Below are 27,509 nucleotides of genomic sequence, written 5' to 3'. Positions count from 1 at the left end.
TGGGACTGTGAACAGATATTTGGCAAGGGAAAGCCATACCACCCTCAAACATTGCCTCTTTAGACCCCCACTGTGAGCATTCTATGTCACTGGAACAGAATTACAATGAAAATAACTATGCCATTTGTGACATCTGATTGGCTATTATTTCATTGCCTACATCATGAAAGCTACAGCTAGAAAAAACTACTGATAAAACTATGATACTACACCAAATTAGGGACTGAAGGTCTTATCAAGACAACTGAAGGAAGTCATCCATTATTAACTCAAAACTGTTAAAACTTACTGTTAAACTCAGTTATTTTACTAATGCCCAACAGGCATAGTGCAGTGCAAATTCATAGCAGCTACCTTAGTAGTAGTAGTAATACTTCTCAGCAAGTGAATTCTTCACAGCTCTTGTTGCCCAGGTATTGTATTACAAATTTAAATGAAAACAAAATATGCAGCATTTCATACAAATGAAATAACAATTTAAAATTATATATATTTAAGTGCGTATAAAAAAATAACACCTCCCTCCCTCTTTATTGTTTTAAGGCAGCAGTCCTTCATATGGCTGCAATAAATTATTTATCGTCCCCCCATCCAATTTAAATTAATCTTGCCAACTCCTTGGGAATTTTATTATAGTACTAATATTTTAGGGAAAACTTTATGAAGCTAATCTTAAAACTCTGTCAAGTAGCTAGATTTGAAAGAAACATATACTTATGTCACAGATGAAGTGTTCCTTTTTCTTTCTCTGAATTCTCAAATTTAATCCTATTCTCTCCCCGACTCATTTTCATAGTTTTATGCCAGTGCTGCTCCAAAGATCAGCAACCAATGGATAGGGGCCATAGCTCAGTGGTACTGCAGCACATCTTTTGCAGGCTGAAGGACCCAAAATCAATTCCTATGTACCTCTGGTTACAGAAAATGATCACGGTAGTAATACAGCTGCCAGCCCAAGAAAACAGCATTGCCTAGATCAGTCTTTCTCAACCCTGGCAGCTTGAAGATGTGTGGACTTCAACTTCCAGAATTCCCTAGCCAGCCAGCCAGCCAGCCAGCCAGCCAGCCAATTCCCAGAATTCCTGGCTGGGGAATTCTGGGAGTTGAAGTCCACATATTTTCAAGCTGCCAAGGTTGAGAAGCACTGGCTTAGATAGTTAAATAGTCTGACAAATTCACACAGGGATAATTTAATTTTTTTCTCCTCTTAGAGAAGAACTCAGGACCTTCTAGACTGACTTTTAGACTGTGACTACAAAAGATTTTATTGGATGTGGGAAAGAGCAAAAACAGTGAATTGTTTTAGCTTTAGCCACTTGAAAAGGAATGCATTTTTATGTTTTGAGTATGTCTGCCATTTATATCTACTAGTCAGTAATCCTGTTGTATTTAATATGAGGAAAACAATCCTTTAGTTTTAATTCTGTTAATTTGTGTTTGTTTGTGTGTTTGTGCATGCCAGATGTGTGTGCGCCAGATGACAAGCTTAGTATTTTTATGACATATTTGTTTGTTGTGGAATTACAACAGAGTGAAACTAATTTTTAAGGTGGTAATTTTATTTATTTATAATTTATCTAATTACATGTTCTCTAGTCTTCAAAAATATTAACCTTATTCACCTTAATTACTGTCATTTACCACTCCCAATAATTAATGAATTAGGGAACTAATGTGGAAGTGACAATAATCCAGTTCATTTTCTAATGTTTGTGTGATACAGTAGGAATTAAATTCCTAGATAAAGCAATATTACCCAGGAAAGTTTAAGTACACAAAAAATATTTGATATCTGATCCAAACATTAGCTTTTGAAAATGCTTATGTAGAAGTAAGTTGTGTGTCAAGCATCCTCTTTTAATAGCCATACAAATGGCATCCACCAAATCCCTCTTTCTAATTCAGTCAATGTACATGCATGTATCATAATCCAAATATGAGAAACAGAAGCTGAATTCTTTGTCTCTATGTGCTAATTCAGTTGAATATAATAATAAAAAATAAGAAATGTAACAATCAGAGGCCCTGTAAGTATGTTAACTAGTGATCTTGCAAGTTTGGACTTAGAGACTTTGAAATACAAACCTCTCTACTTCACAATTTCCAGCAGAGCCTAAACTCCTCACAACTGATACAAAACTTCCCATTAAGTAGCAACGAAGAAGTGGCCACCAGTTTTCATGAGAACTCTAAGCACCACAGCATTATTGTGGGTAATAAGATAATTGGGAAACAACATTTCTGAGGCATCTTGACATTTTGAGTACAATGATTGGATCATTCTAGAGCCTAATTGTTGTTGCAGCAACAGAGACCATCCTTGGGCCTAAACTGTGGTACCTGCAGAGAAAGGGATGGGATGGCACTGAAAGAGGTAGGGAAAGGCACAGACAGAATAAGAGAGTGCTATATTATGCCACAATGCAGCAAACTGCACTTCAGTCTCTGGCTTTGCTTCCAACTGCTTCCTTCTCTTCTTAATGAAAAGCATTCCGGTCAATGTGTGCCTTTTCCATCAGCTATACAGCTGCCTGAGGCTTTGCACAGCTTGTCAAGGGCTGCCCTCCAAAAATGGTAGAATTAAACTCCAAAATGCCCTGGATTTTAAAGGGATAAGGCATCCATTCTGCCTCTTAAAATCCCCACAAACATTAAAAATAAAAAATGGCCAAGCTCACCCTCTGGGCTGGGTGGTTACAGGGACAGCAAAGGGGTGGTGGAAGTTGCATGGGATACACTTTTGGCATCTATCTCAGTAATAAAGTGGCCTTGGGAAGGAGAGGACCTCTGAAGTCTAATGACACTTGTGAGCATAAGAGCTGGGGCTTGGATGTGGATGAAATGTATGTTTCCTAGCTTCAGATGGTCATTTTTTTATTATCTTTGGATAAGCTTGCCCATTATTAACTTTACAATGGTGACCTCAAATGTTATTTTCTAGTTATGAATTTCAGCCACTATGTTTAAATTAAATATATGTAGAAATAATTTATTAATTCCAGCTTTTCTACCAAACATGTTGTGACCTTATTTCATACCGTAATTTGAATGCTAAAATCCAAATACATTTAGTGAGCACTAGATACACAGATTTAGTATTCTGTCTTACATAAATCAAATGGCACCTTGCTAATATTTTGCTGAGCTCATTAAACCATTCAGTGAACCACAGAATCTCTAATTCAGTAAGAGTTCTGATTAACTACAATAGATATACCGAACCCCACAAATCTACCAGATACAGTTTCCTGTGGTTTAGGATGACTAATAAACGTTTTACACATTAAAATATGAGGCAAATAGTTGTGCATGAATAACTAGCACTTCTGTCTTCAAGGCATGTTACCTGCCCTGAAAAGGAGATGTGCATATATTCAGACAAGATATAGCTAAAAATCCAGAACTCACTTTTCCACACATTCAAAAAGGTGAAAAAAGAATTGCCACTATACAGACTATATAAGACCAGAACCTTGCACTGCCCTATATCATTTTTTATGTAACTCAACTACCTGCAAATAAGAAATTATGGAAATAATAACAAAATGCAAGCAAATGTGTTCCTCCTCTTCTTTCAAAAACAATGTTTTGAACCCTTCTATTCTTTATAAATAAAAAGCTTTCAGTGCAAACATTTTAAACAATATAAAAATGAAGACTATTTTCATGTTTCTTACTGAACATTTTAATTTAAAATTAAAGAAATGGAAGTTCAATTAAGTTCAGTGCAAATATACCTGAAACATTAAACATAAATAAATATATTAATATTCTTGTAGAATTCATTGGGGTTATGAAATTATAGGCTTTTTGGACTGTAGTGACCTTTGGCTATACAGAATAATGCTTTTAAAGTAAAGTAAAAATATTAGAAAACCATCTGGATAATGCCTATATTTCCAATTACACTATAAGGATTTATATGAGCTATAAACTAATTCAGAGCAGGTATTTAGCCATACTGGAAAAAATTGGGCCCACATTGGGCTGTGACCGTGGTGAGGATACAATGTAGTTATATAATATGAAAATTAAAATATCTGAATACTTTTTTTTAATAAAAATCCAATAAAGCCACACATTTTGAAGTTTTGCTGCATTTCTTTGAAATATAGTACTCATCACTGCAAGAATAAAAAAAAGTACAGAAAATGTATGGAAAGAATCAAAATAATTAGTGGCCTGAACAGTACATCACTGAGTAAAAATTAATTATCTGATTAATTGGCTGATTAATTGGGTTCAATATGGATGGGCGGGGTAGGGATAATTTTATCTATTATTTAGGAATTTTCTGCACATGATTATAGCTTTTCATTCACTGAAGAACCTTTGGATTTTATTTCACAAAACTGAAATTGTATCCATGCATAAATGCTACTTATCAAAATTAAATAAAACAGCTGTAGCTTTAGAAAAGAGACCTAAATAGAAACCAGGAGCAAGAAATTTAAAAAGCAGTAACATAGCTAATGCTGAAAAATCACCTTTTTAAGACACCGTACAATGAAAACTGCAATATTTTTTTCATGAAATGACAGATCACCAAAACTGTAATTGCAGCAGAGTAAATGGTTTCCCCCAAATTATTTATATCTTAGAACTACAAATAAAAATCTTGGTTTAGATAATTTGTCACTTGATCTAAATTTCACAAATCTTAGTTCTTCAGCCTCAAGTACAAATGCTTGCAGAAGGACTGATGCGAGTGTCCCAGTTTTCTACATTCTCCTAAACTAATACATGGTGCATGTATAGCATCTGGAGACCTGTGTGAGCAACAAGGATTTTCTGCATAGAGTATATTATTTTGGGTGAATGAGGGAAGGTGATCTATACCTTTTCTTCACCGAACAAAACTTATTTTGTTTTGAGACAATATTCATTTCCAATGAACAGCAAGCAACTAGATCTAAATTAATCATATTTAAAAACTGGTTTTTTAAAAGAATAAGCATGTTTTTAATTGCAGATTTTGTTATGAATTTTGCTTCTGCACTAAGGTTTTCTCCACTTTTTTTCTTGTTAGTGTTTGGCCATTTCAGGTCTCACAACTCTCCAACTTTTGACAACTGAATCAAACTATTAATTGTTTCTATTATTGGTAATTAATTGGTCCCTAACATTCATCTGGCAAATGGGCTATATAAAATCAAGTTATTGCTTAAAGAGATCAAACTTAAATTCTTGACTGATTCTCAATAGTTAATAAAAATATGTCATATTCAAAAGATACTGTCATATTCTTTATCCAGTTTCTGTCTTCTCTTCTGCTTTTTAATATTATTTCTGATGAAATTATTGTTTGTGAATTATTGTAACAAGTTAATATTTTGTACTTTACTTTTTTCCAAATTCAGAAAATGGGATGAAGTTCCTATACTAATGAGTATTATTAACTTAAAATGACTGTTCCATATGTGCATCCCTTTACTTAATCAGTAGAATTATGTGGAATTAATTTACACTCAAATCTATAGAACTTTCTTCTGGTTAATTTGTTTATGTTCAAAAAATTATCTTTCTGGATTGATGATTAGGATGGTATCTAAATTATGCATGAACATTTTCTACCTTCTTTAATTTGTGCTCATAATAATTTTAACTTGTTGAAACATAGTTTAGTTTTTAAAAAATTATGAGGATTGTAGCAATTGTTAGTCTAAAAATGTGCCCATATTGCCTAAGTCATTTATAATACATTGAGGAATTACTTTAGCTTACCTAACTTACAAATATTTAAGATCCCAATCCTGTATATGCTTGGCTGAGAATAAATCCCCCAGAATTCAGTGGGACTTACCTCAGAATAGACATGAATAAGGTTGTGCTATATAATAGTTGTGACCTACGTTGCCAACATTTAAATGTCAAATGAAATGATGTTCAGCATGGAGGAGTGTCTCACAAAAGCCACAGACATTAGTAAATCTAGCATCCTGTTCCTGAACACTTTATACAAGTTATTTCCATTGATTTCTACTGTACTTTTTCCCCACATAAGTGTGCATAGGAATGCAACCTCAGAAGATTTAGTTGAAACAGAGATACATTTAAAATCTACATAAATGTGTTCTCCTTGACTCTCCATTTGCATATTATTTTCAGATCATTTTTGTCTGGACTAGAAATTATGTACCATGATACACAGGAAAACTTACTATATTTGCTAGACATTAACCCAATGTAAATAGGTACATAAAAAGTACTGTTTAAGGTGATAAATTCTCAACATCCTCTAAGAAGGGGAGTAGCGATTAACAAAAACTTATAATTAATCCTGAATGACTTACTCTATTTTTGAAGTAGAGATTGCAAAGCGTGGCTCTTATCTTTAATGTTTTTGCAGATGAAGATAGGGAAAATTATCTGTACTTTTATAAGAAAAAGGAAGGTTTAGCATTTAAGTAAATGAGAGATTTGATCTATATTTCAGGCAGGATAAAAATATTTTATAAAACCAATCTCCACAAGTGATTCTTTAAATAAAGAAATGCCCTTTTTCTAGGTACTTCCAGAAACTATAAACAAAATAATATTTTATCATTCCAATAGTATAAATAGTGTTAAAACACTTCCTTCTGAAACTATATTTCATTTAAACTTTAGATGGAACTTAATTAAAAGTCTTAGAAAATAATCTGAGTTCAGAACAGCTTTTCAAGTGACACTACAATATGGACAGAATATGGTGGAAGATACCATATATATTATCACTCATTTTTCAAGGTGCTATTCTCAAAGTAATAAAAGCATAAAGAAAACAACAGAAAATATGTTGACACATATTTCTATTATCAGAAAGAAATATCAGGACCACCTCATCTTTTACCCCCTTGCTATATGAAAGTAGGACACCTAACCTTAACAGTCTTTAAGGTGTGTATGTGTGTGTATACACACATTCAGTTATATAACTGGGCAGATATTAGTGGCAGTGTATGCAAAACAAAAGAAAAAAGAAAAATTATGTTAAAAAGTTACACTCTTCCTTCCTTCTGTTTTTGTACAGAAATACTGAAGTAAATATATATTTCTTTTAAAAAATCAGCATTCTATCTGGTAAACACCACTTCTGTCCCCCTAAAAAAACTGAATTAAAAAAAAATCTTGAGAACTCTTTTTAGTTTTTTCCACTCGTCTATTACTTTACTTCTCTTCGCATGGATAGGGCTCGATGCAGCCTTTTTTATTTTATCCCCAAAGATTTTAGGAAGTAATCCTTTCCTTATACCTAGAATGGTAGGTGAAAAAAACTCTTGATCTTTTCCTTTTGCTATTACTCTTTGACATTTGCAAAAGTCCCACTATTTGGCTGAGGCTCTGTGTCATCCCTCCTTAGTCTTGCACTTCCAGATTTGTTGTATTTGCAGTTCCCATCTAGAAATCTGGGAGTTGCAGTGCTAGCAGACCTGGAGGGTGCCAGATTGGCCAAGTTTGCCCTATGCTCAGCAAAGACAATGTGTAAATTGCAGAAAAGTTACTTTTGTTCACCTAATTCTTACTTATTGTTCCTAAAGTCTGATGAAATATGGTATTGGTGTTAGTGGGGGAGAAAGAAGTTGGGGTTATGAATCTGAATGTGTGGAATGGAACCGAATCCACAAGAGGAATCTATTATTCTCCTTCCCCATCCTGCAGGGACTCCACACCATCCAACCCAAACTCCCTTGCCATTCTCCACAGCCCTTTTATGATAGCAAGACTAATGGTGGAAACCAATAGGGCCCATTTTCTGTGTTGTTGATCAATTTTATGTTTCTATTCCACAGTTTTAACTGGATACTGTGAAGTCCAAAGCGGTCAGAATTGTGAATCTGTCCATTGAAACACTGCAAGCGGTGTACTTACGACAGTAGGCCTTGTAGATTTCATAACATATTTCTCTTTGTTGTTTTTTTGTAGTGCTCTTCACAAGTGACAATTTTTTTAAGGTTTTTTTTTTTTTTGTAGTAAAGAAGGGTTGTATTTAGAGGCCAGTAGCTAGAGATCCAACCAGTAGATCTCCTGAAGCACTATCTGGCCTTAAGGCCACCATCAAAGGAAGGCTGAGATAATTACTATTCATCCAGCTTCCAGAAATGTAATGTACCAGCAGGCAAAAAACAGTTCATCATGTAGTACAAAAATGAAAATAAACAAACTAAAAATGAAAAATGAAAAAAAAATCTAGTGCCATAGCTTCTTGTTGTTTCTCTGTTTGGGCTTTGTTGTTGTTCATAACAGAATAGATATTATTTACCCATCGGAAACATGCAGCCTCATGTGGTCATTGAAGTGCTCAATTTGGTCAAACTTAGCTGGGCAGACAGAGCAAACATAGGTGGTTCCCTCTGTGCAGGCCATCACTCCAGCTGGAAGTGCCCTTGCACCAGTGCTTGTTGTGCTAGATGTTCCATTTGTGGCACTATGTAGAGCCACATGTCTTTCAAGCAGGGTCTTGTGTGAAAACTTTTTCTTGCAAATGTAGCATTCATAGGATTTCTCCCCACGGTGGAGCCGCATATGCACATTTAGGGAACTCTTCTGTGTAAAACGCTTATTACAGATACTGCATTGGTACGCTCTGACACCAGTGTGAGTCACCATGTGTTTGATTAGGTAATCCTTTAGGGAGAAGGATCGCCAACAAATGCTGCATTGGTGGGGCTTCTCACCTGCACAGTGATCACAAATGGAAACACAAGAAGGAGAGAGAAGAAAAAAAAAATTAACAGCTAATTAGGAAAAAAATGCCAGTGAAATTCTCCTGTAACACATTGTTCCAGTTATACAGTATACTGTTATACTAGGTATGTAAATGCATAGTTTAGCAAAAGTGTTTTGAGGTGCTGAACTTCTCTTTTTTATACACCCAGAAATGAATTTTGATCCATTTAAATGAATATCAACTACTAGTTTTAGTAATGTTACATAGAAGCACTCTATTTATAAGCAAACACGCAAATACATTATCCACATATAAATTTGTTACAAAGCCCCACTTGACTAACACATCAACATGCGCTAGTAGCACAAAGCTGTACAGTATAGCATGGCATTAAAAAAAAAAATTAGAAAACTACACTATGTCCCCTAATCTAGACAGGACCTCTCTCCTCCTCCTCCTCTATGCTTACCTGATGGTGGTGGGGAAATGCTCTAGTCCAAGACTGAGAGCATCACTGCTCTGCCAAACTGGGCATCAACTTGGTCTGGACACCAAGTAGCTAAAGCTTAACAAAGCCCAGGAGCATGGACTAAATACCAGACTGTAGAGAACAGGCAGTGAAACTCATTTATATAGCATTCCCCCTCCTTGGTAACTGATACTACATGGCATGGAACTATGCACTTGATTTGTCTTGCAATGCCACAACTATCATGGAAATCAAGTAAGAATTTTCCTCCTGTATAATATTTTTACTTTCCTAAAGGTAGATGACATCAAAGCCAGCTTTTGCCACAAGTCTTTATCATACTTAAGTAAAGGCCTGGTTACTTGAGGAACTGCTTATTTGCTGTGGTGTTGGCTCAGCCACCTTCGATTAAACACTGTCATCTATTGGGACCCCATAAGTGTGCTTTCTCTATCATGGTGCCTGCCCTCTGGAATGAGGTTTCCCCAGAAATCCAGGTAGCTTCTGCTCTGATAGCATTTCAGGGGGCCTTAAAGACCTGTCTCTTCTGCCAGGATTTGCCTAGGATATTGGACCCCCTTCTTGGGTGCATGATACGCTTGTTGCTAACAGGATTCACCATCTTGCTATTGCTATATGTTTTATTTTTTTGATCACATTTTGTAGATTTGTTTTATGCTGTGAGCTGCCCAGAGTTGATTGCAGTTGGGTGGTGTCAAGTAAGTAAGTACTGTAAGTAAGTAAGTGCCAGTAATGTTACTGATTCATGTGCATCAATGTGAACTGGGTCATCCATCGAAGAAGATATAAGCTAACCTGAAGGCAAAACTTTTTCTAAGCACAAGAATTGTTTTGTATGCTTTGGCATCCTCAGATGAAGAACAGACAGAACAATCCTATGGAACTAGGGATGAAAAATATGGAATTTCAATGTCTCATGTTCTGATTCTGAAGAATGCTCTTCTTCAGGGCCTCATTTGTTGATCTCTACTTTGTAAGAAGTCTATAAAGTCTTTATAATGCTGAACCCATACCTATCTGGCAGTTTTATATCACCAATCTTATTAGAAGGTAATGGAATTATTATCGCAGCCATGAGATGCAACTGCTGAGACCTCTATGCTTTGAACTGAATTAAAGTCCTCATCAATTTCTATTCACATCAAGCCTCTCTCTCTCTCTCTGAGTTCAGTGCAATGGCCATATCCACCCTGCCTTCTTGACCTTCCTAGATTTTTTGCACAAGATATATAAGAAGGAATAATTTCAATGCTTGAGAATGTTGGAGCACTGTTGGTGAAAGCTGAAGGTACAGAACCATCAGAGTCACTCCCACAGAACCACTCACACGTACAAATGCCCATGCTTCACTCTCCCTTGCAGGCAAAGTCTGTGAATCTTGATGACAATTGTAAACAAACTTGAGAATAATAAAAGGACGACTAATCTGCAGCCTCACAGCAAGAAAGTACAAACCAAATTCCTATAATGCGATTGCTAGAATTGTTGGAAAGATACTAAAAGGAAAGCAAATAATTGCCTTTGAACACATGCAGTACAGACAGATTTCCTGCCAAAATCAGGAAATGCTAAAGAAGGCTCCCAATGAAGCTTCAGTAGAGGCATAGAGCTCCTTATGTATGATGCAAAGAGACAATGTTAGCAATGCAGGATGCGGATGGTAGTAGTTGAAAGGTTTGACATTCTTTTTCAGAATAAATGTCATCTTCATCAGTGTGAATGACACAGATCAGACTGACAGAAAAAAAAGGGAATGATGCAAATTTAACTGATTTTCTACATATTTATCCTGCCTTGACACAAAGTTCTTTAACCCTGAATCTTGGTGAATTCTCACAATGAAGGATGAGAACTAAACAGCTGTCAGCTTTTGTCACACAAGAGCTAATAAACACTGGACATTCGATACAACTCCAAAATGAGAATAATGCCTGATAATGGTTGGAAGCCAGTAAGAGAGAAATACTGAAAAGATTTGGTATGGTAATGCGCTATTGCCATAGCAAACCACTAGATTGAATCTCTATTTTGGGTCCCTAGTAAATAATAGTAAATGTGAGGTGTAAATGTGAACTGGGTAGCTATATACATTGAATGAATGAATGAATGATCTGTTTTGGGGAAAAACTGCACTCCCAGCTGGGGACTATTTTGGCTAACTATATGCAGAAGTGGATAGGCAAGTATTTTGTGGTTTCAACAATAACATTAATAAACACTATCTTCTATCAGGTATTTAGATTAAAAATAAAGGTGATTGACAAATATTGTTAAAAATTTATCTAACAATCTGATTATTTAAAAACAGAACTTATAAGTTTAAGGAGCTGGATTGTTTGCCTGACAGATAAAATATTAGTTACGTATTTTCCTGTGATAAATACAGGGAAGAAATAATCCAGTGCCTGACTATGATACAAACAGTCTTCATCCATATTGACAGTAGTAAGATCTTACATTTTAGTTCATCTTTTTCTTTATAGGGGTTATTTTTCAAAATAAGCCAAACAACAGTTGCAATTATTATTTAGATTAGATATATTAAGCAATATATATCTAAAGAAACTTAATGGGTTTCTACTTAATTGATAGTTTCTGAAATTTTAGTTCAGTTTTTAGATCCAAAGGGATATGAACAGGGGAGGGGGAAGGCTCTGAAGGGATGGGGGCAGGCTATAACATCCCATTAGTGATAGGTATGGGAAGATATGACAGGAAACGGGGGCAGACCACTCTTGGAGACCTTGCCACAGGTATATTGTTCCTGTGGCATGTTCCAGCTCCTGAAGCTCATTCCCAGGCCATGGATGACAGACCTTCAAGGTCCTGTGTTGTTGGCTGCTGCTATGAACACCAGGTCAGTTTGCAATAAGGCCACCCTCATTCATGACTTGATTGTCAATGAGAAGGCTGACCTGGCATGTATTACCAAGGCCTGGCTGGAACAGGATGGAGGGGTTCCTCTTTCTGAGATGTGCCCACCTGGGTTCTAGGTGTGTCACCAGCCAAGACCCTAGGGTAGGTGTGGTGGGGTGGCGGTGGTCCTCTGAGATGTTTGGGAGGCATCCAGGGGCACTACTCATCAGATTGCTGGGTGTGAGACCTTGTTTGTTAAGGGCTCTAAGAGGGATCAGTTGGGACTGTTGCTACTGTACTAGCCTCCCTGCTCCATAGCAACCTCCCTGCCTAAGCTTCTTGACTCCGTGGCCAGGTTGGCAGTGGAGTTCCTCAGTCTTATGGTCTTGGGGGACTTTAACTTGTCTTCTCTGGGGGCGGGATCTGAGGTAGCTTGGGAGTTCATGGGCACCATGACAGCCACGGGCCTGTTCCAAGTCATCCAGGGCCTGACGCATAATAGCAGTCATACCCCTGACCTGGTTTTTCTGTTGGAGCAGTGGCAGGGTATTTTGGATTTGGGGGAGATATTGGTTTCTCCCCTATCATGGTCAAATCACTCCCTGGTGAGCCTCCAGTTCTCTGGCACCACTCCCCTCTGCAGGGAGGCTGGGCCTATTAGATTGGCCCACCCCAGACAACTGATGGCCCTGTCTCAGGAAGGGAATCAAATAAACTAAGCCATATAATAGTGACAAGAGAAGAAGTGCTGGTCTTTATTGACAAATTGAACAGGAACAAATCACCAGATCCTGATGGCAGCCACCCAAGGATTATTAAGGAGCTTAAAGCTGGGACTGTGGACCTTTTAACTGAAATATGTAACCTGTCTCTACACTTAGCCTCTGTGGTTGAGGACTGGAAGGTGGCCAATATAATTCCAATTTTTAAGAAGGCTCACAGGGAAATCCAGGAAATTATAGGCCTGACAGTTTAACATCTGTTCCTGGAAAGATAAAATATCAAACATTTGGAGACAGAGGCCTTGCTCATGGATACCCAATATGGCTTCACTAAGGGAAGGCTCTTGTCTAACCAACCTATTAGAAATTTTCAGGGTGTTAATAAACATGTGGATAAGGATGAGCCAGTAGACATAATATACAATCTAAGTACATAATAATGTACTTAAATTTTCAAAACACCTTTGATAAAATACCAGATCAAAGACTTCTCAATAAGCTTAAAGGCCATGGAATAAAATGGCAAGTCCTCTTGTGGATAAGAAATTGGTTAAAGAATAGAAAACGAATAGTAGAACTAAGTGGACGCTTCTCACAATGGAGGGATGTAATTAGTGGGGTGCCCCAGGGTTCTCTCTTAGAACCAGTGCTTTTTAACATATTTATAAATGATCTGGAATCAGGCATGACTAGTTGAATACCAAGTTTTCTAATGACACTAAATTGTTCAGAGTGATAAAAACTATAAAGAACTACAAAGAGCTCTAAAAGGATCTTTGCCCATTAGGGAGTGGGCATCAAAATGACAGATGTTGTTCAATATGAAAAAGTAAAAAGTGATGCACATTAGTGCCAAAAACCTAAATACTCATACAAACGAATGGGATCTAAGATAGCAGTGACTGATGAGGAAAGAAATCTTGGAGTGATGGTAAACAGTTCAGTGAAGGTGTCAACGCAATGTGCATCCACTGTAAAAAAGGCCAACAGCATGTTAGAGACAATAAGAAACAATATTGAAAATAGAGATGGCAATATTATAATAGTTTGCTTTCACAAAGTCACATTTTGTATCCCTAAAGAATTGATGTCTCTGAATCAGTCCAACAGAGAACAATGGGAAAGCATAAGCAAACGACTGAAGTTGTAGTACAGTACTCATCTGAAAGGATAGATAGGAAACTTTCTTGTCAACAGATTCTACGTTTTAACTTTTTTGAGCTTCAAGGACTTAAGGAGTTGGTTGGTGATGCCATGATGTCACCAGAGTTGACATTGAAAGGCACTCATTTTCCCCTAATAGAATAACGTACTGCCCCTTTGTAACAGATTGGACTCATTTTTGAGGATTGCATTTTGGGGAGAAATTTTAAGGGCTGAAACCCACTTTATTCCTTTAGGTCCCAAAGCGTGTGTGCATACACACACAAAAGACCAAAACATTTGGTTCCAGTTCTAGGGGCTGAGAGGCAACAGAAGAGTTATGGGACCACATGTAGCCCCCATCTTAAAGGAAACAACTTTTAATAATCTTATATAAAAACTGTATAGCTTCCTCCGCCCCTGCAACCCATCAAATTACGGCTATTTAAACTTACGAGGCTAACGTATGTCTTTATACGTTATAAATGAAGGTATTTTGTTTATCTTAGGTTGATACCCTGTAGATGAAGGAATTATACATTACTATTGCTGGAGAGTTTTTGGCTAGTTGGTGGACTGGACCTCCATAGCGTAAGGGAACTCTTCAAATATTTGCCTCTGATGGAACAGAATGATTTCTCATCTCACTCATCAGGACTAATGCCTAGGCTAATCATTGGAGAACAGAAATATTCTGGAAGTTAACACTTCCACTCCTAAATGCTTTCTGCCCCCAGTTAGAGCTATAATGGCTTCCTGGTTTAACATCAAGTTGAAAGTCACAAAACAGGAAGCCTAATGAGTAGAACATTGATGGAGAAAAACTTGAAATAGACTGAAATCATGTTAGTTTGAAGACATATATTAAGGTTATGAGGGCAGAAATAAGATCTTACTTTTTTGCTACCATCATATCTGCACATTTTAGACCAGTGATACTTTTTTATACTATGCAAGGATCTCTCTGCCAGAATAGTGATGAATGGGAGCCAGAACACTGATAATTTACTATCAATGACTTGCTTTCTGCTTTGAGGATAAGCAACTTTTGAGCAGGTCAGGAGCAGTCACCAGTTATTTTGACTAGCTAGTGCATCTTAAGGAGGATGCGGTGGCGCAGCGACTTAATGATGCTGAAAATTGCTGGCCAGAAATGGTCAACACTTCAGCGGTTCGAGCCCAGCTTTTGCGCAGCAGAGTGAGCTCCTGCTTCCTCCCCAGCTCCTGTCAACCCAGCAGATCAAAAACTTACATGAGTAGATAAATGAGTACTCTCACAATGGTGAGAGGAAAAATGCTGGCAGCGCCTTGCAAAAGGAGTCGGGAGCAGTTGCCAGTAGCGCGGAAGCCGCGCACGCCCGAAAAAGGCGCAAAGCAGTGGAAACCCTGCCTCCTGTGCTCGCCAGCTGGGCTCTGCTCTAGGAAGGAGGCACTGGCAAACCACTTCTGAAACACCTTGCCTTGAAAACTGCAAGGACTCGCCCAGGCAGTCACCGCAGAGTCGGTAACGACTGAGTGAGGATAAAAAAAAAAGTGCATCCTAAGGACATGAAAAAATTGTCTGAAATGCGGGGGGGGGGGGGGACAGCTTTGACCTTTTTGGCTGAGCAAATTAACCAAACAAAATAGATGCATGAAATTATCACTACTTCTTTTTTGGGTGTGGGATGGGAGGGAAGAGTATTGTATACAACCATCAGGAATGTTACTTCTATTAAAAAGCAAACTTCTGTTGATCCAGTAGAATTGAACAACTCTGAATCACTCTCAGCTGTATCATTTATTTAGCTCAATGGATAAAAATAAAGGCATCTGCCAATATTAAAAGGTATTACTGATGATCAGCATGGCAATAAATATACTTTTTGTGTAAAACTTTGGTAGCAGTAATTGCAACAATTTCACAATTTAAATATTAATTTCCATTTAGAATACTAATTCTAGCTTAATAAACATATACATATTACTGTCAGTAAAAGAATTAAGTGGGGTTTGATAATGAATTTAGTCTTGATTTACTTTTAGCAGACTGAGGATTTTATTTTTTCAACTAAAAGAGCTAAGGAAGCTATTTTTCTCCAGACTTTTGATAACAATGCTGTAAGATTACTATATTACAAGAATCCTGATTTGAGATGGACTCCCCTGATAATGGTTGACTTATTAACATTTGACTTCTTTACATTTTTAAACTGAGAAACATAGGAATATAAATCTAGGAAACTACTGCTACTGCCTATAAATTTATATACAAGTAGTCCTCGAGTTATGATCATTCTTTCAGTGACTGTTCAAAGTTACAACAGTGTTGAATGAAGGGACTTACAACCAGTCCTTGAAGTTCTGGCCTGTAGCCCCCCCACTGTCACATGAACAAAATTCAGGTGCCTGGCAACCAACTCGCACTACCAACCAGTTGCAGCATCCTGCAGTCACGTGATCGCCATTTGTGTCCTTCCTTGCTGACTTCCCCCAAGCAAAGTCAATGGGAGGCCAGCAAGGAAGGTTGCAAGTCACTGGGGTAAGTCTCCCCAGACTTTCTTCATCGCATGCACCACCACCTCCTTCCCCCCTTTTGCTTGCACACACCCTGCACTCTCTTTCCACAGACTCCCTGCAATTGCACACACCTACACTCTCTTTTCTTGGTTTCCCTGCGCTTGCACACATGCACCCCATACCCTCTTTCCCCTGTGATCTCATGCACCCTGCACCCTCATTCCCCAGCCTGAGCTCACGCTGCACCAAGCACCCCCTCCCCCGACTTGTACAAGGCTGGGCCTCCCAGGGCTTCTCCTAAACCTCTGTGGCACCCCCATTCTCCTTAACTGGGACTCCCTCCACTTCCTGCATAACAGCCCACATGTCTTGGGTTACGACAACCGGGACTGCCTGGATTGCCGTTGCTAAGTGATACGGTCACAAGACGTTATGCTTTATGACCACATCTCTTAGTGATGGAAATCCCAGTCCCAATTTCAGTCATAACTCAAGGACTACCTGCATGTGTTTTTATTATATAGAAAATTAGAAATATTATAATATTAACTTATTATTAATTTTATTATACAAACTAATAAAAAGTACAAATTCAAACAAATAGCATTAAAAGATCAATGAAAGGTAGAAGATAGGGTAGACTTGTTCTTTTTTGTTCTAGAAGGCACGAGCAATGGATTTAAATTACAAGGAGGAAGATTTTAATTGGACACTAGGAAAAATTTCTTAGTGGTAAGACCTGTTCAACAATGGAACTAACTCCCCATTACTGGAGGTATTTAAACACATCCTACAGTAGTAGATTCTTGTTCTGGGCAAGACAGGATGATTTCCACTGACTTTTCTAATGTTCACATTCTATCATTTTATGAAATGTTTCTATGGACTGTCGGTGGACTGTGGAGGTGAAAGAAATCTCAGACTGTTAAGGGTTCTTCAGATGCCTTGTCTATTCCCCCTCTAGTCCACTCGCCTTTTGGGTCCTTTCTAAGATCAGGATTTTCTATCTAGCTTTAGAAATAGCCAGCTATGAAGCTAACAAGGAAATGAGAAGGAATCCAGTGCTGAATAATTGTTTACAAACATCTAATCTGTATTAATGTCATCGTTTTTTTTTCCTTTATGATTTTAAAGATAAATCTATTTTCTCCTGCAAATTTAGTTTACATCATTTATACTACGGAAGGCATTGCTTTTGTACAGCAAATATTCTAATTTCTTTCCTATGAAAGACCACCATGATTTGCAGGAAACTAGAATTTTGTGGCACCAGATGCTATTTTTATTTTTGGTACCTTGAATTTCTATAAATTAGAGCCCATTTATCAGATACTATTTCAAAGCTCTATCACCAAAAACCTTCTTTTCATAAAACCTGAAAAAAAGTATATTCCATTATTTATTTTTATTTAGACTGCATGATGAAACCATTTTTTTGAAAGACAAAATCCTTCATTTTGGGTGCTCAGAATATTTCACCATAAAATTCTATTTAGAAACTGAACAAAGAACTCAATTTAGAAGGAAAAAAAATGTGATGCATTCATGGTACCATACCCTGACTTTTTACCTCATTCATCTAACACTGCAATTCTATACTGCTTTATATAAAAAAACTTTCTTAGGGTTGTATATGCATGCCTAGTAATGGTCACTATGTAGGGGATGAAGCAAACTCATCTCTCAGAGCAAGCAAAAATCATGGGGTGGGGTGGGAATAATGGCTTTAACTGCATTTCATCAGTGGAAAATCTCCTTGCCTTTCAGTTTTAGAAGGAATGCTGCAAAACTACTTTTGATGTGTTTTCTCTGTAGCAGGAGTGTCTTGACCTGGATCAGCTTCCAAGTTGGATTCAATCCCTATAGTGTTATTGGGTCAGATGAGTAGAAGGGGTCTTGTGTCTGCATGACCTGTTGTGGATATCAATCATTGCCTTCCTTGTTCTTTAATTAGGAATTCTAGCTCTGATCAATAAAGATGAGTTAATTTGTCTCACCAACTCTGCAAGTACAGAGCAACTTGCCTGGATTCTTTTACAATATGCACAATAATACTAGCAAACTTTAGAACTTGCCTGACTACCTCTCATTCATTTTGTCATATGATAAAAGGGGAGAACTTTCTGCAGAGCAGGAAGGAACAGTTGCTATGGTCTACACAAGAAATGTTTTTATGGATTACTGAGTGAAGGAAGAATTGGAGGGGGAGAAGGGAAGAAAGTGAGATAACAGTAGACAGCATATACTATAGAAGGCAGATAGGTCATTTAGGAACAATTAAAATTCACGGAACACTAGTGTAGCCTCAGAAGATTAAAGAAATTGAGTTTATAAATATAAATTTTGCTTATGATACAAAACATAATTGGTAGTGATTTTAAACACTAGCAGAACAAATTGCACATTCAAAATGATCTTAGTAATTTCAAAGATTAGATGGGTGGTAAAAGAAAAACCACAAGTTCAAAGTGGAATGCAGAATTAGGTGGATATGTACAGCTGAGAGAATGTCAGGTCAAGAGTTAATAAAAATAACTGCTCTGTGACATAAAACTATCGTGTGGAAAGTTAATATAATTTTAGGTTATTTTGAGAATCACATTCAAACTCCAGAACAATGCACTTCTCTACAGTCCCTCTAACCCCATCCAGGACTCCATTACAATATTTGATTCAGTTCTGGTTTCCAACATTTCTAAAAATTAGCAAAAAACAGCAAGACTACTTAGATGACAAAAGGTAATGAGTATGTTTAGCCTTGCAAATATATTTAGGGAGGATATATTGAAAGTGCAAAAGTATTTCAAAGCAAAGAAGATCAGCTATCACAGAACAGAATAAGAGGGAACCATTTAGAACCATATCAAATTACAGTAAATATTAGGAAAAAACCCTCAACATTTTCAAAAGAACATTATATTCCTCCAGTGGAACAGAACACTGAAACAGAGAGAGTCCATTTTTTGGTCATTGCTTTCAATATCACATGAACATCTTAAAAGAGCAGTAGAGAAAAACTCTCCAAATCAACAACATAATTTTAAATGCTTTTTCTCTCTGGGTTCATAGCTTCACACATATGTCAAGTGGCCATATACTTACCTGTATGTACAAACATGTGCTTGACATAATTCTGTTTGGCGGTGAAAGTCTTGTTGCAGAGGGTACACTCGTAAGGCTTTTTTTCACCCTGCCCACCTGCTGTGCTGTGGCCTGCAGACGGAGCCAGGGGTTGTGGGGCTGGCAGTTGGGCAGTAAAAGTTGAAAGCCCAGGCTGGGACACTGTTACAAATTGTGTCTGTTGGCCTAAGGGCTGGGGAAGGCTGAAAAGGAAAGGCTTAGGACCACTGCCAGCAGACTGTGTAGTAAAGAGTGCAGGCAAATAGGTATTGCCAGCTGTGCCAATGACCTGTGTGTTGCTGGTCAGGGTCAATGGCATCCTCAGGTTGCTGGTGAGGGTTTCTGTCTGGCGTAAGTAGAGCTGTGTACTTGGCAATGATTGGGCAACAGTTGTAGTGATAGGCTGTAAAGTCCCCTTTTCAGTACTGTTACAAACAGTTATTAGTGCGCTGTCCCTTTCAACATCATTTCCTCTTTCTGGTGAAGAAGAGTTGGTATCTATGTGCTGCTGCTGAATGGTTTCAGCAGAAACATCATTTTGTTCTGGTTGGGTAGGCTCTTGTTGACCTTCTCGACCGAGGCCAGTCATAAATTGCTGCTCCACAGAATCAGGTTCAGTGCCAATAGAGGAACTGACTCCAGAATCAAAGCTTTCCCCCTTGGGCTCACTTTCAGCGCCTTCTGCTTGATCAGTATCCTCAGTGCATTCTTCAGACTCATTGCGCTCTAGAATTTGCACTCTCTGCTGTCCATAGTAGTCATAATCATCCTCCATCTCTTGCTTGATGTGAATATTGCCCACTAAGGTTTGGATCCGAACTGGACGTGGTTGCTTCCGGCAGTGTGTGGTTTCTGGAGTGGTGGAAAGATACCGCTCCATCTGCTGTGAGCGTTCATGGATCCTTGTAATCCAGCTTGGATCTTCCATATGATGGTCTCTAGAAAGTCCTAGTGCTGTTTCATGGTGGCTGACCACTGCTCCGCTGTAGAATGAACGCTCACCACTGCCATTCTGCATAGAACATGCGTACAAAGCTGAGTAGATCCTGTCCACGCTGTGCTGTGAATGACTTTGCAGATAACCAGACTCGGTATCACTGCTCTGCCCTGAAGTGGCTGATTCAGGAGTTCCTCGGGGTGTCTCCTGTGCAGAATCCTGAATCAGTGGGTAGATGTCACCCACATTCTGTGAGACAATCCGTGTGCATTCATCAATCACAGTTTTTATCTGCAGGATACTGGCTGCTGTGAGGATTTGCAGGGCCTCTGATTGTGAGACCCGCAGTACTCCACTGTACATGAAGTCAATGAGCTTTTGTACTGACTGGACTGACACCACAGAAGGAATTTCAATGTCACTGTAGCCCAGTAACAGCTTATCTTGGAAGAAGGGGCTGCCAGCCGCCAACACACAACGGTGGGCGCGCAGCATGCTCCCGTGAATGCGGACTGTCACATCACAGAAGTGGCCACGGTTGCGTTGCTCGTTGAGGGTCTCGAGCACAGAATTGCTGAAGTTGTGGAGGTTGATGCTGTGAATGCGCTCTGTCATCCCCTTGCAACTATTGTTACCTGCAATAGAAAAGGCAAAACATAAAGATAGATTGGAGTTTGAAATACATATGTGGATTTCCCCCCCTCCTCAATAGATCTAAATTTGATTATGGTTTAATTCAGGATTTTGTGTCTTAGCTTACTGAAAACACATGCTTACTAATATATAAGCCTGGAGACCTCTCTTAAAAGCGTGCCAACTACATTCACATCTCAAACTTCTTCAAAAAATGTATCCAAGAATGTATGTTTTCCTCTCTCTCCTCTTAAACACAAGGAACGCAAAATGAAAAATGTGTAATTATACATTGTCTAAATAATAACAAAAGTACTTGTTACCAGTAGTAAAACAAATTTTAATGCTGATTTAAATAATGCTTTGTTTGTTTCTCATTTTACTAACATATCAGTATAATTAGTGATAAAGAAATCACTTTCTTTCAATTTCAGTATCTTTAAATAAATAGCATTATAGCTCCACAATATTTAAATCTACCTATATCATTTAATAAATTGATTATAGGTTCCTACTGAAGATCAATTAAACCATGTCACACATTTTTCATTAGCTTTACTCTAGGATTCAAGGCCACTTCATGCATTAGGAAATGTGACTTTGTCATTATTACTGTTATGTTTTCTGGTTAACACGTTGGTTGTGCAAAGTGTAAGTGGTGCTTTGCAAAGAGTATTGGCATGAATGAAGCATCTGTCTAAGTGTTAAAGCAGAAGGCTTGTGTGCCTGTTTCAAAAGCTTTCTCAAGTTGCCAGGCCATGCAAACATCACTTCCATAAGGACCACCAATGAAGCAAAGTGGCTTGTGTGGACATGCATGTTGTGATAGCCAAGGATTTCTGAAGATGCCACATATGCCTTACTAAGGGCCTTTGTTTATGCTAATGTAGTTTGCATGGTGAGTTCTAGTCCTCCCTTAGGCATGAAAGCCAGTTGGGTGACTTTGGGCCAGTCACTCTCTCTCAGCCCAACACGCCCCACAGGGTTGTTGTTGTAGGGAAAATAGGAGGAGGAAGGAGTATTAGGTATGTCTGCTGCCTTGAGTTATTTATAAAAATAATAAAGGTGGGATAAAAAAAATCTAAAAAAAAAAAAGATGGGGCACTTTTTGAAGAAAAAATTACCACCTGAAAATGATTGGGAATCGACTTAAAGACTCATTGACACACAAAAAACTTAAAGTGCTCTTATTTTTACATTGTTCAAAAGGCACCTTATTTCTGACCAAAACTTTCAAAATTATCAACTATCAATTAGCCCATATTTGATAGCAAGAAAATCAACCAATAATCTTTAAAAAATATTATAAAAAATTACAGGTTCTTATTATTCTAATTGTCATTACAGAATAGTGTGTATGTATATGTGGAGATTTCTGACTCATTCTGTTCCCAGACCTGCCATTCTCGTTTTAGTTAATGCAGTGGGAAATGCTTCTGTGGAACTGAAGCAGCCTTTGTTAAACAGCTCTCTTTTGCTCAATGAATTTAGAAATCGCAAAGGACCTCACATGAGAAGCTACTGTAGAAGGGTTGGGAAAGCAGGTTGATTTAGAAATGGCACACAAATGAAAGAGTGTAAAACTGCAAAGGCTATTCTTATCCAGGCAGGCAATGAATGGGCAAGAAGCCTGAGGGAAAGGTTGAATTTAACACTGATTGTGCACATGTACCATTCTTGTTGAACTGTAGCAAAACAAGAGATTTTATCCTGGGTTTAAGAGTCTGTAAAATGTTTTTGTTATTCTTTACAACTTATTAATAGTCTGGAATATGCATGTACTATACCAAATTGGAGACAAATATCACAATATGCCAGATTCTTTATGCTAAAGAACTAGGAGGTACTGAATTCTGAATGATGGAAGAGTTAATTGTACAGTTTGAATGAGTGAGCATGAAATGTTACTCATAGCTACATAGAATCTAGTAATTATAATTCCCAAGCACGACTAAGGCTGTGGATTCAGAAACTTGTTAAGACAGAATGCTGGATTTTGATAAACCAGACATTAGATGAAAAAGCTCGCTAGTACCTCTTCAAATCAGCTGACATTCTATTTTTGAAAGGGACTATAAGGAAAGTTCTTTTTGAAAAGAAGATTACTTCTATTTCAAAAGTTGTTTTTTTTTTTAACTTGATGCTCTGCATATATTTGGGACTAAGATTCCCACTAGAATTAGCCAGCTGGTTGGGTTAGGTTGGAGTTGTATGTCTGTATATCTGGGAACCTCAATAGTTTCTGTTTAGTTATATAAAAACAAGGAATCGCATGTGGTCTGCTTTTGCATTATTAACCTCCAGTAGTTATTATATGTCATGCTTATGAAATTTTTCATGATGCCTATGGGAACTTTTATTTTTTTTGCAAACAGTGTCTACTTTGGGTCAGTAGATTTAATTCAATGCATGTTTTCCAAGAAATCTACAAGCAAAACAGACCAAACACAGGTATGAGCTAAAGTTCAAGGCTATCCCATGACAGTAAGAAAAGTGAAACGCCTATATTTCTCTTCCTTATTCTGCTGTTCAGCTGCTTTGTTTATGGTGGCAAATTCCTCCTGGCTCTCGTAGAGGATAGAGGAGGATTGTGGATTACTGAATCCTGGAGGCGGTCAGTGCCTGCCCTTAAGAGAAAGTGTTCCCTCCTTTGAAGGAACCTTATGAGGCCCTCCCTGGATTTGGATATATCAATGATTGTCCTGTCTCCAACTGTATATTTTTAGGGAAGATTGTTGAGGTGGTGATTAGAAGGCAACTACTAAGTAATCTAGAGGAAGTGGATTATTTGGAGCCCTTTCATTCAGGTTCGGGCATGGGACAGAAACTACGTTAATTGTGTTAGCTGATAACCTTCATTGGATTTAAATGGGAACTGCACCTTCTGGTCCTATAAGACCTCTTTGCACCTTCAGTTTGCTCAACCATAATATCCTTCTGGACCCTCAGCTCTTTCCTCAGCCCTTTCCTCTCCACTGAGAGAGAGGGAATTGACCTGGTGGCCTCTCAGTTGTAGAGTATGGAGAATTCAGATCTTTCCCTCCTACTTTTTAACATTTACATGAAGTCACTGGGAGAGGACATATATTGGTTTGAGATGTAATATGATCAATATGCTGATGATAACTGATTCTATACTATCACCCTAATGTAAGGTGGGCAGCCTGGATGGGAAGAAAGAAAGTGAAACTGAACCCAAACAAGATGGAGCTGCTATTTGCTCATCAAGGTTTTCTGCTGGCTCTGTTGTGATCTCTCAAAGAAACAGTACTGCTTTCAGGAGCAGGTCTGCAGTTTGATACTTCTCCTGGACTCATAGCTACTGTTGGTTGGTAAGTGAAGGTTATGGCTAGGAAACCTTTATCCAGTTTCATCTGGTATACCAGCTGTAGGCCTACCTTGAGCAAGAGTATATCCTGATGGTAACTCACATCATCATCACCACCTGTTAGAATTACTGCAAGGAGCACTACAGGGATTGTATTTAAAGATCACTAAGTTGATTCAAAATGCAGTAGTTGTTAACTGGCACTAGGTGCCAACAGCACACTCTATCTGTACTGTGGGTCCTGCAGAGCTGCCAGAAGGGTTTCAAAGCACTGATTTTAACTTGTAAAGCCTTATATGTCTTGGCCTGGGGTATCTTCAGGACTGCTTCCTGTAATCAACCTGTCTGATATGAAAATCTCAGGGAAAAAAGCTGCTCACGATTCCCCACCTCCGTGAAATCAGGGGAATGATGGCAGGAGAAGGTGCTATTTCTGTTATGGCTTCTGTATCAAAGGATAGCTTTCCTTCAGAAAGTTGGACCTGATAACTGATGATCTTCTCGATGCATGAATTTCTTTTAACTTTAATTATGAAACGATGCCATCATACGAATTTTTATATATTGCTCCAGTTTTTGACTGAATGTTTGATTTGTCTGACTTCTAAATTGCTTATACTGTGGATGCTTTATTGTTGTGCCATGGATACTTTATGTTCTTTTTTAGGTTTTGCTGAGAGTCTTATAATTACAGGAGTGTAGAAATCAAATAAATAAATGTCAGTCCCCTTTAGTTTACTGGAAATTACTGCATAATAAACGTGTATAGGATTGCCACCTTTGGAGATATATAGAAACAACAACCAAGTGTGTGTGTGCACGCACATACACATTTGGTTGTAGTATACAAAGTTTTTTTGCTCTTGCTGTGAAGATAGAATTATTCACTTTCAATATTACATTCTTTTCTTTAACCTTTTGTAAATGGTAAAAAAATACGACATTTCTCTATCAGCAGGAAATCTGTGTTTTTCCCATAACAGACAACTGGCTGCTTGCAGGATTTCTACAGCAACCTTCCCACATATGTAGCCTACATGATTATAGCAGCCTACTTGAGTACAGACACATGGAATGCATGGAAGACAAATGCATGCAATCTTAAAGAGGTAAACCATTTTAAAACAAGATTAAGAGGATGGGAATAATGAACATTTCATAATTTCCTTCCTGCTATGCAACTGGAATCATGCAAAGGAAAAAAAATGAAGATATTATTAACTGACCAAATCATGAATTTTATATTTTGAAAAATTTAAACTATTAATTGCTGAATAATTATTTTTAAGTTGGAATGTACAAGAAATTATAATCTTATATACATCAACTAATGATTACATTGAAACTTTCCATCAGGTGCAATCCAGAATCTTTCCCATTCCAAAAGATTCTTGTGAAGTAACTTTACAGAGTGCAGAAAAACAAGGATTATTGAAAGTATATAAATCACAGAAGGTTATTTTCAAAGGTATTTTAATCAGGACTACTCAAGGGTTTAGTTCTTATTGCATTTGTGCTCTGTTTGTGTATAATTTATGATAATTTTCCAAAACAAAAATTTATGTTATGAGCATTTCCTTATTCTGAAATCTTAAAAAATAATCTGTGTGCCAAATTTTAATATATGATTAGTACAGTAAATATTTTAAATAAAGGAACATTTTAAATAGTTTTATTTCGATAAAGGGCTTTTGTATACACATAAAAATCACCACATGATGGCATCATTTCTCCAAAAAAGAAAAAAAAAAGCTTATGCTTATATTTTCCCTAAGATTTCAGAAAAGTGGCAATTTTGATTTACCATTCTTGGGGTCTCTTGTTCTGGGCTCCAAGTGTTCAACAAATCTGTAGAGATCTGTCTGGCTAAGAAATTTGGCATCTACAGCTGAAGATGAAAATGGACTTCTACACTGTATATAGTAAAAGTTGTTAAAATGTGTTTTATGCAAGTGGAAACCCTGGTTGTACCAACTGCATGGATTTATATATGTACATATATAGACTCTTATTCTTGTCATCAGTTACACACACAGAGGATCCTGTCAAGGCTAGTTAATATATGTAGTCAGGGAACAGAACTAAATGGTATAGTTCAGATTTTGCTCTGTATATTTGGCTAAATTTAATGTTATATAATCAAACATCTTTCCACAACAGGACTTCCCCCCAGCCTTTTCTCCTACATGTACCCAAATCCAAAACATATTTGATGAAATGTTAGTCTCAAGTGAAAAATGGAGAAGAATCTGTTTCACTATTGGATCTGTAGAGTCAGCATCTAAAATACAGATTCAATCCATTTATTCTGTGAGTAAAGCTGAATGTAAAGTAGAAATATTTGTTTTACTTGTTCTAATTTATGTAAGGTTTAATGCCCATGACTTTTTAGCAGATCTGAAAAACTAATTCTAAATTGAAATTACCATGGATTATGAAAATAATTTACAAATTTAACTTTATCTTCAATTCTAGACTTCATTCCCCTATAGATTTGTTTCAATTATTACTATAACTCTCAAAGTCTGATTATACTAAAATAGTAGCAGAAAAATGGCTGAGTTAAATTATATAAGTAATTTTAAGGCTTTCTTGTTCTTCTGCAAGTAACCTGGCAGTTTTTGTTAGATTGGAAGGAAGAGAACTTCCCAAATAGACCAAGTCTCATGACTACAAAGACACAGATGCTCATTATGAAGCTACAATCCCGCTTTAGGAAGGTGCAGAATCCATTCCGGAATTCATGCAGTTTATTTTCATATATTTATGTCTCTTTATTCCATTTTAGTTTCAGCTTTCTATTCAAATAGCTTTGCAGGGCTCACAATAAAAAAATCTGTAAATTTGACTACAATAATTTAAAACATAAAATAATAAACCATATCTGTTATGCATAAGATGTTCTTGTAGAGGAATTTGTGTAAACCTTTCCTTCCATGTAAACACAGACACTGAGATTTTGTGACTGCTAGAATCTGAAAAAGACCACCATGGATCTCCAAATTGTGAGAGCTACATGAGCCTTTATTTGGACTCATCCAACATATAAATCAACATATACATAAATTGGTGGAAAGCATTATCGAAGGTAACATACTTAAACACATACAGAATCAGACCAATAAACTTTT

At 37.4% G+C, this 27,509-nt stretch overlaps 1 protein-coding gene across 4 annotated transcripts in view; it reads right to left on the bottom strand.

The window, feature by feature from the left end:
• Positions 1-1,133: 1,133 nt before the first annotated feature.
• ZBTB20 (zinc finger and BTB domain containing 20) overlaps positions 1,134-27,509 on the bottom strand; it is a 527,488-nt gene continuing 501,112 nt past the window's right edge. For all 4 annotated transcript variants that reach the window (XM_088140752.1, XM_088140754.1, XM_088140753.1 and 1 more), the window contains 2 exons: positions 19,463-21,052; positions 1,134-8,657 (listed from right to left, as the gene is read on the bottom strand). In XM_088140752.1, coding sequence (XP_087996878.1) covers positions 8,239-8,657; positions 19,463-21,052 — 2,009 coding nt within the window. In that variant the 3' untranslated portion in view covers positions 1,134-8,238. The remainder of the gene's footprint in view (positions 8,658-19,462; positions 21,053-27,509) is intronic.

This window comes from Python bivittatus, unplaced genomic scaffold (genome assembly GCF_059951505.1).
Source record: "Python bivittatus isolate LINGU-HERP-01145 unplaced genomic scaffold, Pbiv_v1 ctg000340_np1212, whole genome shotgun sequence".
Classification (NCBI taxonomy): Eukaryota; Metazoa; Chordata; class Lepidosauria; order Squamata; family Pythonidae; genus Python; species Python bivittatus.
This window is presented reverse-complemented; position numbering and strand designations above follow the sequence as displayed.